The sequence below is a fragment of the Dendrobates tinctorius genome, unplaced genomic scaffold (genome assembly GCF_039654945.1).
Source record: "Dendrobates tinctorius isolate UK_male_01 unplaced genomic scaffold, ASM3965494v1 ptg000028l, whole genome shotgun sequence".
Taxonomy (NCBI): domain Eukaryota; kingdom Metazoa; phylum Chordata; class Amphibia; order Anura; family Dendrobatidae; genus Dendrobates; species Dendrobates tinctorius.
In genome coordinates this window covers 42,889,075-42,904,974 of record NW_027361696.1, presented here as the reverse complement: position 1 = coordinate 42,904,974, position 15,900 = coordinate 42,889,075, and the positions used below count along the sequence as shown (strand labels likewise).

The 15,900-nt window shown below is 45.8% G+C and overlaps 1 protein-coding gene across 1 annotated transcript in view; it reads left to right on the top strand.

The window, feature by feature from the left end:
• The first annotated feature begins 7,996 nt into the window (after positions 1-7,996).
• LOC141084985 (C5a anaphylatoxin chemotactic receptor 1-like) overlaps positions 7,997-15,900 on the top strand; it is a 72,269-nt gene continuing 64,365 nt past the window's right edge. Inside the window, exon 1 of the mRNA XM_073569913.1 lies at positions 7,997-8,077. Coding sequence (XP_073426014.1) covers positions 7,997-8,077 — 81 coding nt within the window. The remainder of the gene's footprint in view (positions 8,078-15,900) is intronic.

Here is a 15,900-nt window from a genome sequence, read left to right as displayed (position 1 = left end):
GCCTCTTCACCCTCATCCTGGGCAGCCCTGGAAAGGTCAATTGAGGACACCTGTGTCTACATGCCTCCAGGTATCATAGGCCATGTTGCTTCTTCTCCGTCTCCCACGGAGGCCTACGGCTGCAGGCTGGAGGGACCCCTCAAGACGGCCAGTAGGGCTGTTGCTGTTGTTGGGGTCTTCTACGTTGCTGGGTGCTGGTGGCTGTGCTGGTTCTGGACCAGGTCCAGAACCTGATGCTGGTCCTTGTGGTGGTGGAGCTTGGGGGTTTCAAAAGCTCGGGTCAGAACATGGGCCAGCCACCTCTTCACATCCCCGTCCGGATCTATAATGGGCTCAGTATCTGACCCTGTCTCCCTCTTTGTGAGGTTGGCCTGAGTTCTGTTAGGAAATGTAGTAAAAAAATGTAGCTCTGAGCCTAAACAGCATATGTGTCATGTGGTTTGATGTCTGTACTTACGGTCTGAGATCCATAATGGGTGCCAAAAATGACAGGCGCTCAAAATATATGTATTTCCGCTTGGTCGGTGCTGCTGCCCCACTCCTGGCCCTCTGCTGTCTATCCCACTGGTACTGGTCACGGATGCTGTGCCAGCGTCTCATCACATCCTCAACTGCAATGTGAAGGGAAAATGGACTTTAACCTTTGGAAAATGTGCCAAGCAATATTCCAACATTTCACATAGTCATGTGTCCTAGTAGGGGCTGCTTTTTAGCTACATTTTTCATTAGCAAACAGGGATACCAACATACAAAATATAGGATTGTAGGGGCTACTTTTCAAAAAGCTCACTTCTCGCATTTAAGATGATTGGTAAAAAAGACAATTACTTACTAATTTGTTGTTGCTCCTCACGTGGCCATTGGGCAAAGTCTGGAAACATCTGCACATAGATGAGCCTCCATGCCACCTCTTTTCTGGCCCTGTCGGAATAATGGGCATCCCATTGGTCCCAAAGTTCGGGCCTTTCCTGGACCAACACAATTAAGAGCTCCACATTAATGTGGGTAGACATGCTGCTGTACTCCGTGGAGGCATGCTTCCTGGATGTCTGGAGCGCTTTTTGAGCTAATTTGCATGTCTAAGCTTCCTGATGATGGATTGGCCCATTTCCTGTCACCAGGAGAAGTCTTGCGTATTTCTCACAAGTCATACATGTGTAATGCAATTTTTTTGCGCACCAATAGACTTGCATTGTCGTACTACGGTCATAGTACGCTGACAATCGCAGCATGCTGCGATTGGCTTGGCCCATAAAAAATACGTGACAAAAATATGAGAGAATATATATATATAGAGAATCATTGGTCCGTGTGCAATGCGTGTTTTTAACGCCTCTCACTCATCTGTATTGCTCTCTAGTGTGACGCCGGCCTAATAAACAAATCAGGATGACCATATATTCAGAACATATGTCATGGTCCTGAGCATACTCATGTATATGTCTGGGAAATCCAGTAAATATAGCTGGTAAAATAAACATACGCCCAATGTAAGCTACATTGCCATCATTAGCAACAGCATCCCTTAAATGAATGTATTCATCCAAGTTTTAGCTGGTTCAATCGTAAGTACAAAAGATGCTCACTTTCCTCCTTAGCATACATACCAATTGCAAATTGATGAAAAAGTTGCCTACATTGCAAAATGTGGTTAGAAGACCTGTAAGTCTGTTCCAAGGGTTATTGTGGTGTGTGTAACATTGGGCCAAGGCAGCCCTTGCATTCAATGCATAGGCAAACACTATGGGAGACCCACTTTCTTATAATGGGAACATTTTTTCATTAGGCCCTCCTGTACATCTCGTGAAAGTGGTATTGGGGTGCCTCCAAATTTTTGGCAGCCCAGTCACTCAATGCATAGGCAATAACAGTGTTATAACTTTATATACTACGTGCAATGGACGTCGGTGACGTGGATCAGAAAAGAGGCCTGAGCTCATAGGTTTTCAGTTCCGTAGTATTTATCAGAATCAAGCAGGTTTACAGATAAGACACAGCAGGGTAAAAGCAGATGAAGATAATAATGCAGTGAGCAAACGTACAGACCGTGGCGACGTATGAAGATCAAGTTGCCAGGTCCGGAGACCTGGAGAGCAGGCCAGGTCTGCTAGCAGAAAACAGTCTTGAAGTGGAGGTGGGTGCAGAGCTGATCCGAAGAAACAAGTCCTTACAATGAAACAGAGATTCAAAGGCAAGCGGAATATCCCAAGGTAACGAAGAGACGAGCTGGTTAGCAGTCCTTCCAGCTTGATAACAAGTCCAAGAACAAGTATACTCAAGCAATGAGTAATCATACAGAGCATCCTTATATACAGAGCAGACAGGAACAAGAAAGATCAACACAGGAAGTAAGATGGCCCCCGTGAGGCTAGTGGCTCCATCTTGGATGAGGGCAAAAATGAACTAAACTAAGGGCAAAGCAGAAACTGAGCGACAGACATAAGGCAAGAATTTCAGAGAAACGGATATGCAGTCCAAGTCCTTACATTACTCTCCCCTTAAAAGACGTCCTCTGAACGATCTTAAATCCGGCTTATTGGGATATCTGCTGTGGAACAGTCTGATTAAGTGAGGAGCATGGATGTTCTCCACTGGTTCCCAGGAATTCTCTTCAGCCGAATATCCTTGCCATTTTACCAAGTATTGGAGACGTCTCCTATGAACCCGTGAATCCAAAATCCTTTCCACGATGAATTCCTCTTGCCCGTCAATGAGAACTGGGTGAGGAGGAGCAGAGGTGTGTCCGGGAAAAGGGTTAGGCACTGCCAGTTTTAACAAAGAGACATGAAAGACAGGATGAATTTTCAATGAGTTAGGCAACTTGAGTCGACAGGCTATAGAATTCACTATACTGCTGATCTTATATGGGCCGACAAATTTTTGCCCCAGTTTAGACGTTGGGATCCTGAGCTTCAAGTTCTTAGTTGAGAGCCAAACCATGTCTCCTACCTTGTACCTTGGAGCTGGCTTACGGAATTTGTCAGCTGCCTTCTTGTATCTTTCCTGTGCTGAACCTAAAGTGTCTTTAAGAACTTCCAAATTGCGTTGCAAGGACGAAATCCGGTCAGCTACCGCAGGCACAGACATGTCTATTGGAAGTCGAGGAAGAATACTAGGGTGGTATCCCTTGTTGGCAAAGAACGGAGACAATTTGGTGGAAGCATTCTGAGAATTATTATATGTGAATTCAGCCAACGGAAGCAAACTCACCCAATCGTCCTGTAGGTGGCACACATAGCAACGCAGATATTGTTCCAAGGTCTGATTGGTCCGTTCAGTTTGGCAGTTAGACTGTGGATGAAAAGCAGATGACAATTTTACTTTGAAGTCCAGAGCAGCACAGAAGCTTTGCCAAAACCGTGAGGTAAATTGAACCCCACGATCCGATATTACTTCATCCGGAGCTCCATGCAAATGAAAAACATTTTGTACAACAAGATCCGCTGTTTGTTTAGACGTTTGTACACCAGCACAGGGAATGAAACGAGCAGCTTTAGTCAGCCAGTCAACTACTACTAGAATTGTGTTTTTCCCCTGTGACAGAGGCAACTCAACAATAAAGTCCATTGAAATAGACCCCCAAGGACGAGATGGAACAGGCAGAGGTTGCAAGAGTCCTGTTGGTGAGGAGCGAGGAACTTTTGACCTGGCACATACCTCACATGATGACACATACTGAAGCACATCTTTCCGAAAGGTTGGCCACCAAAAAAAACGAGACAGAAATTCCTGAGTCTTCTGAACTCCCCTATGGCCGGCAAACTTAGAGTCATGCATTAGTTTTAAGACACTCAGTTTTACTGTTTCTGGAACATAAAAGTGCTGTCCTTGAAACCAAAGTCCATTCTTGAAAGTGAGATTTACCTGGGTGGGGGGTAGGCCCAAAAGCGAATCTGCAGCATAAGCCTCCTTAATCTCCGTTAAAAGATATTGATTATGTAGGACACTTACAAAGTTCTTCTCAGATAGAATGGTCCTTGGAGGCGAAGCAAGAGTTGCTTCATCTGAATGAATCCTGGACAGTGCATCAGTCTTTCCATTGCAAGACCCCGGCCTATAGGAGATGACAAAATCAAACTGGTTAAGGAAAAGATTCCACCGAGCCTGTCTGGGTTTTAGACATCTTGCCGACCTCATAAATTCGAGATTCCGGTGATCCGTGAGTATAACAATCTGTTGGGATGCTCCTTGTAACAGATGTCTCCATTCTTTAAATGCGGTTATAATGGCTAACAGTTCTTTGTTGCCAACGTCGTAATTCCTTTCGGCAGGTGATAACTTTTGAGAGAGAAAGGCACATGGATGCAAGAGATCTTTCTCACCTGTCCTTTGCTAGAGTATGGCCCCTACCGCACAGTCCGAGGCGCCCACTTCCACTATGAAGGCCTTGTCTGGGTCAGGATGTACGAGAACGGGAGCTGTTGTAAATTTAGACTTTAATGTGGAAAATGCTGTTTGAGCTTGAGGTGACCAGACAAATGGTGTCTTCTTCCGGGTTAAATGAGTGATGGGTGCAACGATTGCTGAAAAATTTTTAATGAATCGTCTGTAGAAATTAGCGAATCCGATGAATCGCTGTACCTCCTTCACTGATTTGGGAGTTGGCCACTCCTGAATGGCTTGCATCTTGCTTACATCCATGCTGAGACCCTGGGGAGAAATAACATATCCCAAAAATTGAATTTCTGTTTTGTGAAACTCACATTTCTCCAGTTTAATGTATAAATGATTTTGCCGTAGACGATCCAAAACCATTTTCACGTGTCGAGGATGATCCTCGATATTGCTGGAAAAAATTAAAATGTCATCCAAGTAAATCACAACAAAAATATCAAGTATGTCTCTGAAAACATCATTTTCCAAGTGCTGGAACGTAGCTGGTGCATTATGGAGGCCAAAAGACATAACTAGGTACTCAAAATGTCCATAACGTGATCGAAATGCCGTTTTCCACTCGTCGCCAGGACGAATCCCTACTAAATTGTATGCTCCACGAAGATCTAATTTAGTGAAGATTTTGGCATGTCGAACTCTGTCAAGTAACTCGGGAATTAGTGGGAGTGGGTAAGAGTTCCTGATTGTGATTTTGTTGAGCTCCCGGTAGTCAATGCATGGACGAAGTGAACCATCTTTCTTGTTGATAAAGAAGATTGGGGCACCCGCTGGGGAGGAAGATGGTTGTATAAACCCTTTAGCTAAATTTTCGTCAATATACTCTTTAAGAGCTTTTAATTCTGGACCAGACAGTGGATGAATACTCCCGAATGGAATTGCGGCACCAGGCAATAATTCCACAGGGCAATCATATGGCCGATGTGGCGGTAAGTTATCCGCATTTTTCTTGTCACACACATCACTAAAATCCCGATACTCTACCGGTAGTGTCGAGTCGACCGCGACTGCTGTTTTCACTGGAGCCAGCTCTCCGGACGCTGCTGATTCATTTGGAAATTGTAACTCCTTTGTTGTCCAATTGATCGTATGATTACGCAGCCGTAACCAAGGCAGACCTAAAATAATAGGAAAATTAGGAGAGGAAATCAGTAAAAAAGACATTTTTTCCGAATGATCTGCCCCCATATGGATCTTTAGTGGGACTGTTTCGAGTTTCACAGGCCCAGATATCAAAGGAGACCCGTCCACAGTCTCCATAAACACCGAAGAGTCCCTCTTTCGTGAAAGAATGCCATGTTTCTCAGCAAAGGAAGTGTCCATGAGATTGCTGCAAGCTCCAGAGTCTATCATGGCGGGCACGTGATCCAGCGGGAATGTACCCAGATCTTGATAGAAATGAAACAGAGCGAATCTCTCCTGGCTGTGGTAGAACTCGCAGAAAGTAAGGCAATATCCTCAGGTGATGAGGCCTCCGATGAATCATCAGGGAAATCAAAATTTGCAGCCGTTATTTCCTGACTGTGTGAATGAGAACCTACAGAAGAAATATCTGAAAAGTCAGGTTCGGTCACTGCAGCTGCGGACTTGCGATTTTTTCCCAGGGCACTCCGATATATAATGACCCGACTTTCCGCAATAGAAACACAAATTCTCCTTGAAATGATATTCCTTACGTGTATCAATGAGTTTTCTCCATACTGCGTCGACCTGCATAGGTTCAGACTCTGTCTGGGATAAAGTCTTGCTCGACGCCTCCCTGGTGGAGGAAGGGAAAGACATGAGGTTATTACGATGATGTATAAAGTCAGTTAGATTAGTAGGTGATTCTCCTCGAGCCAGTTCGTCCTTAATTGAAGCAGACAAACCTCTCCTGAACACTGCATACTTTGAAGAATCGCACCATGTAGTATCCAGCACCCACCTCCGGAACTCCATTGCAAATTCCACCACCGGACGCTTCCCTTGACGAAGTGTCAGTAATGTGGTTTCTGCTGTTAAACTTCGGTTGGGGTCATCAAACATTTGAGACATTGCGGCAGTAAAGTCATTCAAAGAATTCAAGCATACATCATTAGTCTCAATTAACGGATTAGCCCAGGCTAACGCTTTGTTTGATAGCGACATAATCATAGTCAATATTTTATCTCGATCAGTTAAAAACTGGGCCGCACATGCAGAGAAATACAGCTGACATTGATTCAAAAATCCCCGAAATTTCTCTTTCACCACCGAATCTGAATGGTGGGAGTTTAGGTAAACCCGGACCCGGAGCTGGAATTGGAGCCGGGGCAGCAACCACAGCTGCAGCTGTAGTCTCTACATTTGAAAGTCGAGACATTAAGGCCTGAATAGACGTATCGGCCACATTCGCGTTATGATTGGTTTGCGATTCTAAGGTCCCCAGCTTTGTTTTAAAAGCCTGCAGCTCCCCATGAAGTCCAGAAACAAATGAGCAAAGTTTCTTCATTCGTACCTCCATAGAATCTGACCCAGAGATCTCCATCTTTGATGGCTTGAGTATTCTGTTATAACTTTATATACTCCGTGCAATGGAGGACGGTGACGTGGATCAGAAAAGAGGCCTGAGCTGTTATGATGAGTCACCGAAGGAGGAAAAAACAAAATACCAGCTAAGTCCAGAAAAACCAGAGAGGTTGGCAGCTTTTGGATTGCAGACCCCTGAACCTATCCACAACAAATAGCAGTAGCCGTGGGGGGTTCCTACGGTGCCCTAGACCCCTCGATCACAGCCGGAGAGCTGCATAGCCTAAAGACAGAAAGGGGAAAAACTAAACTGCCTCAGAGCAGGCCCCAAAGCAATAGGCAGCCCCCAACATATAATGACGGTGAAGCAAGATGAAAACACTAACACAGATAGAAAGATAGGTTGAGCAAATGATGGGGCCCAAGCTAACTACATAGGACAGGATAGGAAAGCTGCTGTCTGCCATCCGCAAAAACCCTATCAAAATGAGCCAACCGACTGATAGGAAAAACAGGCCCTGAAGTCGCTAGGCTTCAAAAGACTATATCAGCACTCAGGTATATTCTGAAGACAGAGCAAAAGATCAACAGATCAGAGAAAAAAATGGAATTCAGCTCACCCCCGGCCGGGGATGGCAGAACTCCCAAAAAACAAGGCAAAACAAAAACAAAACTGAAGAGTACAAAGCAGAGCAGAAAAACTTAGCTTTGAGATGCAGGAATCAGACTGGTCTTCATGAATCCAGCAGGAAAATCACCAGCCAGGAAGAAGGGCGTCGGCAGCCTTATATACAGTCCTCAATTCCGGCCACCCAGTTATCATCTAGCTGCCCAGGTGTTTGGTAATCAGTCTCACTACCTTCCTTCACCAGAGGAGGGAGTTCATCAGACCTCAATGGTGAAGGGAAAAATGAACTCACAACACTGAGCTCATAGGTTTTCAGTTCCGTAGTATTTATCGGAATCAAGCAGGTTTACAGATAAGACACAGCAGTGTAAAAGCAGATGAAGATAATAATGCAGTGAGCAAACGTACATAGAATCATAGAATCATAGAATCCTAGAGTTGGAAGGGACCTCCTGGGCCATCTGGTCCAACCCCCTGCTCAAAGGGGAGATGTATGAAGATCAAGTTGCCAGGTCCGGAGACCTGGAGAGAAGGCCAGGTCTGCTAGCAGAAAACAGTCTTGAAGTGGAGGTGGGTGCAGAGCTGATCCGAAGAAAAAAGTCCTTACAATGAAACAGAGATTCAAAGGCAAGCGGAGTATCCCAAGGTAGCGAAGAGACGAGCTGGTTAGCAGTCCTTCCAGCTTGATAACAAGTCCAAGAACAAGTATACTCAAAGCAATGAGTAATCATACAGAGCATCCTTATATACAGAGCAGACAGGAACAAGGAAGATCAACACAGGAAGTAAGATGGCCCCCGTGAGGCTAGTGACTCCATCTTGGATGAGGGCAAAAATGAACTAAACTAAGGGCAAAGCAGAAACTGAGCGACAGACACAAGGCAAGGATTTCAGAGAAACGGATATGCAGTCCAAGTCCTTGCAAACAGTATTGGAGACCCACTGTTTAATGATGGACCTCTAAGAATTTTTATTTCCAACTGATGCCTGTATAAAAATAGGATTTGTGACTTTAAGGGTAACTCCTTCATAAATGAAACAAGATGTGTCTGATGATGTGTCACACACCACATGACCAACTAAGGTTTCTATAATGACATTTCCCAGTAAATGCATTTGTATTGGTTGAAAGCAATGGTAACATTGAAAAATGCATGAAAAGCGCTATGTGTGAACATAGCCAAAGTGATGGAGGAACTTTTTTTCTTTAGTTATTTCTTTTGCCTTACATACAAATTATCACCCTGGAAAGGATGTCCCTTAACATATTTCAATGTAAAATACATTTTGGTTTCATTTTTGTATGTTTCACTGTGCGCCTATAAAAGTGGCATCATACTCTGACAACATTGGTCACAGCAGTGACCTAGGAGTCAGAAATGCTTCCAGGGGCATTCCCCGTGAGGTTCCAATGTTGCTTGTGCACTGTTCCCAAACATTTACGACATTTTGATACTCTAGAAAGACCTCAGGGGGGGTCGCGGCAAAAAAGCTCGGATTTCACATAGACTAACATAAGGTTCGTTGCTCGGGTCAAGTACCCGAGTATACCAATACTTTCGACCCAAGGAACGAGCACCCGAGCATTTTAGTGCAAGCTCATCACTAGTAAAATTGTGTTATTGATGGAATTGGTGTTAAGGCCATTTCTCCAAAGTGTTCCAGAAGCCGTACTCCAACATAATGAAAGGCGTCATGTTACTCGTGTTACTGTGAGCAGCATGCGTGGCCTAAACATGCTCCCATGGCTGCTGCATCTCTGGATTTTCCTCCGATTGAGCACATCAGAGAGCTGTTAAAGGATCTTAAAGATTTGCCCAAGTGCATTCGGAGAAGGAGAACTTTCAGCTCATTAATGGCCTCTATCATAGCAGAAGAGTCTGTCAGTTCTGGTGTTTCCACACTCGCCACTGATACTCTGCATAGAATAAATCGATAAGTTTTGAAAATGTTGTTTTTTATTTTTTAAACATTTGCAGAAAAGTGACATGACTCCATCTTCACAAAACAATCACTGACCTCAGGTAGACCAGTCAAAGAAAACACTGCGGCAGCCGGCAAAGGCGCTCAATCAGTGAAATCCTAGGTGCAATGCTCCCTGGGAAATACGAATATGCAAATAAAGTCCGTGGAGCCTCATTTAAGAGTCTCAAGCACGGGACTAGCCAGATCTTCATCCAGGGAAGGACCCAGCCAAGGGGTGGCTCCTTTCGGAAACCACCAATACCACCATTAGTATTGGGCCCCCTACTTTTTAATATATTTATTAATGATCTAGTGGATGGCTTACACAGTAAAATATCAGTATTTGCAGATGATACAAAACTATGTAAGGTAGTAAACACAAAGGAGGACAGTTTGCAACTACAGACAGATTTGAGTAAATTGGAGAATTGGGCTGAAAAATGGCAAATGAGGTTTAACACAGATAAGTGTAAGGTTATGCACATGGGAAGGAGAAACAGATGCTATAATTACTTACTAAATGGGAAACTTCTGGGGAAATCAGACATGGAAAAAGACTTAGGCATCTTAGTCAATAAGAATTAAATTGGAGTGCCCAGTGTCAGGCAGCTGCCACCAAAGCAAATAGAGTCATGGGATGCATTAGAAGAGGTCTGGGGACACGAGATGAAAACATAATTCTCCCTCTGTACAAATCACTCGTCAGACCACACTTGGAGTATTGTGTGCAATTTTGGACGCCGGTGCTCAAGAAAGACATTACTGAACTTGAAAGGGTTCAAAGGCGGGCTACTAAAATGATAAATGGAGTTGGTTCACTACAATACCCAGAAAGGTTATCAAAATTAGGTCTATTTACTCTAGAAAAGAGAAGACTAAAGGCCCTTTTACATTTAGCGATGCACCAGCGATCCGACCAGCGATACGACCCGGTCAGGATCGCTGGTGCATCGCTAAATGATCGCTAGTGAGTTTTCACACAGAAAGACCTCACAGCAATGCAGCAGCGACGCAGCACACGATACTCACCTTTCACACACAGCGATCCTGGTGTCCTCCCGCCCGCCTCCACGCGTCGCTCATCTCACACAGCAGGAAACCCAGCAGGAAGCAGACGACGAGAAATGGAGCCGCCCGATCTCACGCGATCAGCGATGGACAGCGGGGGAGCCAGTCGGAGGTAAGTATCACACATAGCGATATCGCTAGCGATATTGCTATAACGTCACAAAATCAGTGACGTTTTAGCGATATTGCTAGCGATATCGCTATGTGTAAAACTCCCTTTAGGGGAGACTTTATATATATGTACAAGTATATCAGAGGGCAATACAGAGATCTCTCCAATGAACTGTTTGTACCAAGGACTGTGACAAGAACAAGGGGGCATTCTCTTCGTTTGGAGGAAAGACAATTTCTGCACCAGCATAGAAGAGGGTTCTTCACGGTAAGAGCAGTGAGGCTCTGGAATTCTCTTCCTGAGGAAGTGGTGATGACCAACTCACTGAATGAATTTAAGAAAGGAATGGATGTTTTTCTTGTGAGTAACAGTATAGAAGGTTACGAATAACAGAATATTATAGGTAGATGGTTGACCCAGCCTAGGGGAAGGAATTTTTTTCCCTATGGAGAAAATTGGCTTCTACTCTGTGGGTTTTTTGCCTTCCCCAGGATCAACAATGCAGAACAGCTGCACTAAAAATAGGCTGAACTAGATGGACATAAGGGCTTCCTTCAGCCTTCAAAACTATGTTACTATGTTTGTTACCATATTAAGTGGCCCTTTAAGTCAATATCCAACTCTTTACGAGTTTACAGATATGACAAGGGAAATACCAAGGCCAGGTAACCGTCCACAGACAACTGTTTCGAGGTGTTGCCCCTCTTCAGTGTGGAGTAGGATTCTGGCTAGGTGGGAGCAATGCCTAGTAGACCAACATCACGAAACAATCACTGACCTCAGGGAGACCAGTCAAAGAAAACAAGACTCCATCTTGTGATTTCCAAAAATCCACTTTTCTTTTGTGGTGTTGCGTTTTCACTGCTGGACATTGTATATTCCATGTGCGCTTCATATGTTACTTGTTGATACGTTGAATATATTCTATAATCTTGTGATTTTTATAAAATACATACTAGGGTGCCAAGGAAATGCATGGTAAAAATTAAGTAGCAAGTTTTTGAAGGTCTTACCGTCTAATTTTGTTCCTTTTTGGTCATAGATATTTTAACATTTTCTTATTTTAAGATTAGTTATCATTTACTGGTTGCTCAATGGCACATCTTATTGCAGTTTCAAATGTTTGTTTAGTATTTATCGTCATGCATATCCCGCGTTATGTATGGTATGTTATGCCATTTACCGATCAGATTAATTGATTTTATATTTTGATAGATCGAGCGTTTCTGAACGCAGCGATACCAAATGTGTGCGTGTATGTGTATATGCTTATATATATATACAGTATATAAATATATATATATATGTCATGCTCGCCATGTCTGTCATGTCCGCCATGTCTGTTTTGCCTCATGACCCCAGGAGCGGTGTGCACGCGCATCTCATGTCTGCTATCCTGCGTCTGCATGTTCGCTAGAGCAGTGTGCACACTCAACTCATGAATGTTGGGCTGCAAGATGCCTGCGTTTCTGCTCTGCCTTCTGTTATCATCTCTGTGTTCCAAGAACCCCTGATCATGTGTCCTTCCTAGGTTCCAGCACTGTCTGGTTCTGCAATCATTTCTGCATGTCTGGAAACCCTGATCATGTGACCTTTCTTAGGTTCCAGCACTGTCTGGTTCTGGAATCATCTCTGTATGTCTGGATTCCCTGGTCATGTGACTGCTCTCTGTGATCCTGGAGGAGCTGAACTGGAAGTTCTCCCCTGGCCCTGACCCGGAAGTGGAGGTGCTAATGCCCTATATCAGACCGCCCCTCCCTATGCTCAGGGCCTGAGTATTGTGTTGCTTCCCTGCATGGCTGCTTGGTCTGCTGGGTCACTCCCTCTATTCTGTGCCCCTGCACTCTGCCCTGTCATGCGTCTCTGCGCACGCTCCGTGCTTGTACTCCGTCTCTTGTCCCGTGCCTTGTCTAGTGTTTGTCCTTCATGCCATGTTTTGTCTCTGCTCTGCTTTGCCTTGTAGTCCTTCCTCGGTCTGATTCCGTTCTGTGCTCCTGTCAAGCTCCCGTTCCTTGTTCCGTACCATGCTTTGCTCTGCCTTGTGTTCCTTCCTATGTTCTCTGTCTTTGCTTGCTCTGCCTCGCTCTCTCCTATGGTGCTCTGTAGTGCTACCTTGCACACACACTATTCCTCCTTTCACCTTTTGTCCTCTTTTCCATGTCTAGTCCCAAGGCTCTGCCTTGGCCCGGCTCTGGGCTTCGGCCTATGCTCTGCTTCTAGATTCTGTCCTATTATGCTTTCTTGCACGTTTCTAGGCTAGTCCCAAGGCTCTGCCTTGGCCCGGCTCTGGGCTTCGGCCTATGCTCCGCTGCTAGACTCTGTCCTATTGTGCTCTCTTGCACTTTCTGGGCTAGTCCCAAGGCTCTGCCTTGGCCCAGCTCTGGGCTTCGACCTACGCTTCGCTGCTAGCTCTGTTCTTGCTCTGATCTGATTCTGTGTTTCTGCCTATGTTTCCATTCCTGGTTCCGTACTTTGCCTAAGCTCTGTCTTGTTTCTTGTCTTGCCTTGCTTTGTTGCTTCGTGTGCTCCTTGCATGCACCTGGCCTTCCTAGCCTCCTGCTTGTGCCTCAGCCTCACCGCCCTAGCCGTGCCCGCCTGTTTGTGCCTCAGCCGTGCTCGTCGGTCAGTGACAGCTGTGTCACCTGCTATGCCTCAGCCGGGTTCGCTGGAGTCTTGCCCGTCTGTCAGTGCTGCAGCCCGTCCAGCTAGCCAGTGCCCCAGCCGTGCTCTACGTGCTTCCTTGCACCTCACGCTGTTTCTGCACTGTGCTCTTTGTGCTCTCTAAAGCACGCGCAGGTCCTCACCTGCTCCCTGGCATACCTCCCCGTGCTTCTATAAAAGCACGTGCAGGTTTTGCCATATTACCTGTCATGCCCTCTTGCACGCACAGGCCCTATCCTTGGCGTGTCCCCTACATGCGCAGGCCTCCGTCCTAGTACCAGACCCTGGCATGTCTCTCTACATGCGCAGGCCTCTGTCACTGTACCTGTCCCTGGCATGTCTCTCTACATGTGCAGGCCTTCGTCCCTGTACCTGTCCCTGGTGTGTCTCTCTACACGCGCAGGCCTCTGTCCCTGTACTGACCCTGGCATGCCTCTCTGCATGCGCAAGACGCTGCCATGGACCTGACCCTGGCGTGTTCCTTAACACGCATCGTGTCTCTAACTTGTCTTGTCTCCTTGCATGGAACCCTGGTTTGCCTGCCAGATGCCCGGAACCTGCTGATCGCTGTTAGAGATCGTAAGCCTGATGACTGCGGCCTGATGTCCGGAGCTGATGTCTGCAGCCTGATGCCCTGATCATGTCGATCGTTGCCTGATGTCCAGAGTCCAATGCCATCGTGCCTTTGCCTACCATCTTGCACGTACCATATATTGGACCTTGGCGTGCCCTGCACGCACCTTGCTATGTGTTCCCTGTGTGTTTACGTTTTGTACCTGTTGTTACCATGAACTGTTCCATAATGAAGTTATCTTGAACTTACGTCTTGTCTCGCCTTGTCTAGCTTCCGTGAGCCGGCCGTCTGGTCCCAGCTTTCGTGGTGGCTCACCCCCTTGGTCTTGCCCCTGACACTCCCTGTATAGGGGGTGGCTTCTCACAAGGTCAGCTCGCCCTAGGTGGGTGGGTGCCACGGCCCAGAGGTTCCACTCTCAAAAGAAAAACGACTCAGCGTAAGCTGACGCTCATCACTATATATATATATATATATATATATATATATATATATATATATATATATATACTAGCTGAAGAGCCTGGTGCTGCCCGGGCATAGTAACTAACTGTGGTTAGCTATAGCAAATTATAATTATCCTCCATCCCATAGTCCTGTGCCCATATACCCATCATACATATCCACGATCCCATAGACCCGTGCTCATATACCCATCACACATCCTCCATCCCATAGTCCCATGCCCATATACCCATCAAACATCCTCCATCCCATAGTCCCATGCCCATATACCCATCATACATATTCGCCATCCCATAGTCAAGTGCCCATATACCCATCACACATCCTTCATCTCATAGTCCCATGCCCATATACCCATCATACATATCATCCATCCCATAGTCCCATGCCCATATACCCATCATACATATTCGCCATCCCATAGTCAAGTGCCCATATACCCATCACACATCCTCCATCCCATAGTCAACCATTATGACATCATAATGAGCGGAGGGGCTTGCAACCTTTGATGACATCAGTGTCGCCATGGCAACCATTATGACATCATAATGAGGGTCGGGGCTTGATACACACACTTTTTCCCCATTATGTAGATAGGGGCAAAATTGTTTGGTGAATTGGAATGCGCCGGGTTAAAATTTTGCCTCACAACATAGCCTAGGACACTCTCAGGGTCCAGACGTGTGACTGTGCCAAATTTTGTGGCTGTAGCTGCGACGGTGCGGATGCCAATCCCGGACATACTGTACATACACACATACACACCGACATTGAGCTTTATATATTAGATATATATATATATATATATATAATATTCTTGAGCAAGGGGTAAATCTAAATTAAATGTCCACATTATTTACATGGTGAATCCTTATGCCAAAAGGATCAATTTTGAGGGGTAAGACTTACCAAATTGCAAAGTTCAGTTTTCCTTGGCACCTTAGTACATACATATCCAGCACATCTTTATACCTAGACGGTCACACTCCTCTCTTGTATCCTCTCACTTTACAAGTCTTTGTGCATGAGCAGTTGTGGCAATGTGGACTTAAGCCCCCGTTACACACTGCGATATCGCTAGCAATATCGCTGTAAAGTCACCGATTTTGTGACGTTGCAGCGATATTGCTAGCGATATTGCTGCATGTGATACTTACCTCCGACCGGCTCCCCCGCTGGTTATCGCTGATCGCGCGAGAAGCTGCTGGACCATTCCTCGTCGGCCACTTCCTGCTGGGCTTCCTGTGGCGCCGACGAGCGACACGTGGAGCCGGGCGGGAGGACGCAGGATCGCCACGTCTGACAGGTAAGTAGCGATCCCCGACCCCTGCGATGTCGCTGGTGAGATCTGCCTGAGTGGCAGCTCACTAGCGACCACCTAGCGATTCACCAGCGATCCTGACCGCGTCATATCACTGGTCGGGATCGCTGATGAGTCGCTAGGTGTAACGGTACCCTTATTCTCCTTACACATCTCTTTATCAAGCACACTTTCCATATGATTGCTCTTCAGGTGAACGCTCCCTGCCATCTACATATGAAGTACAG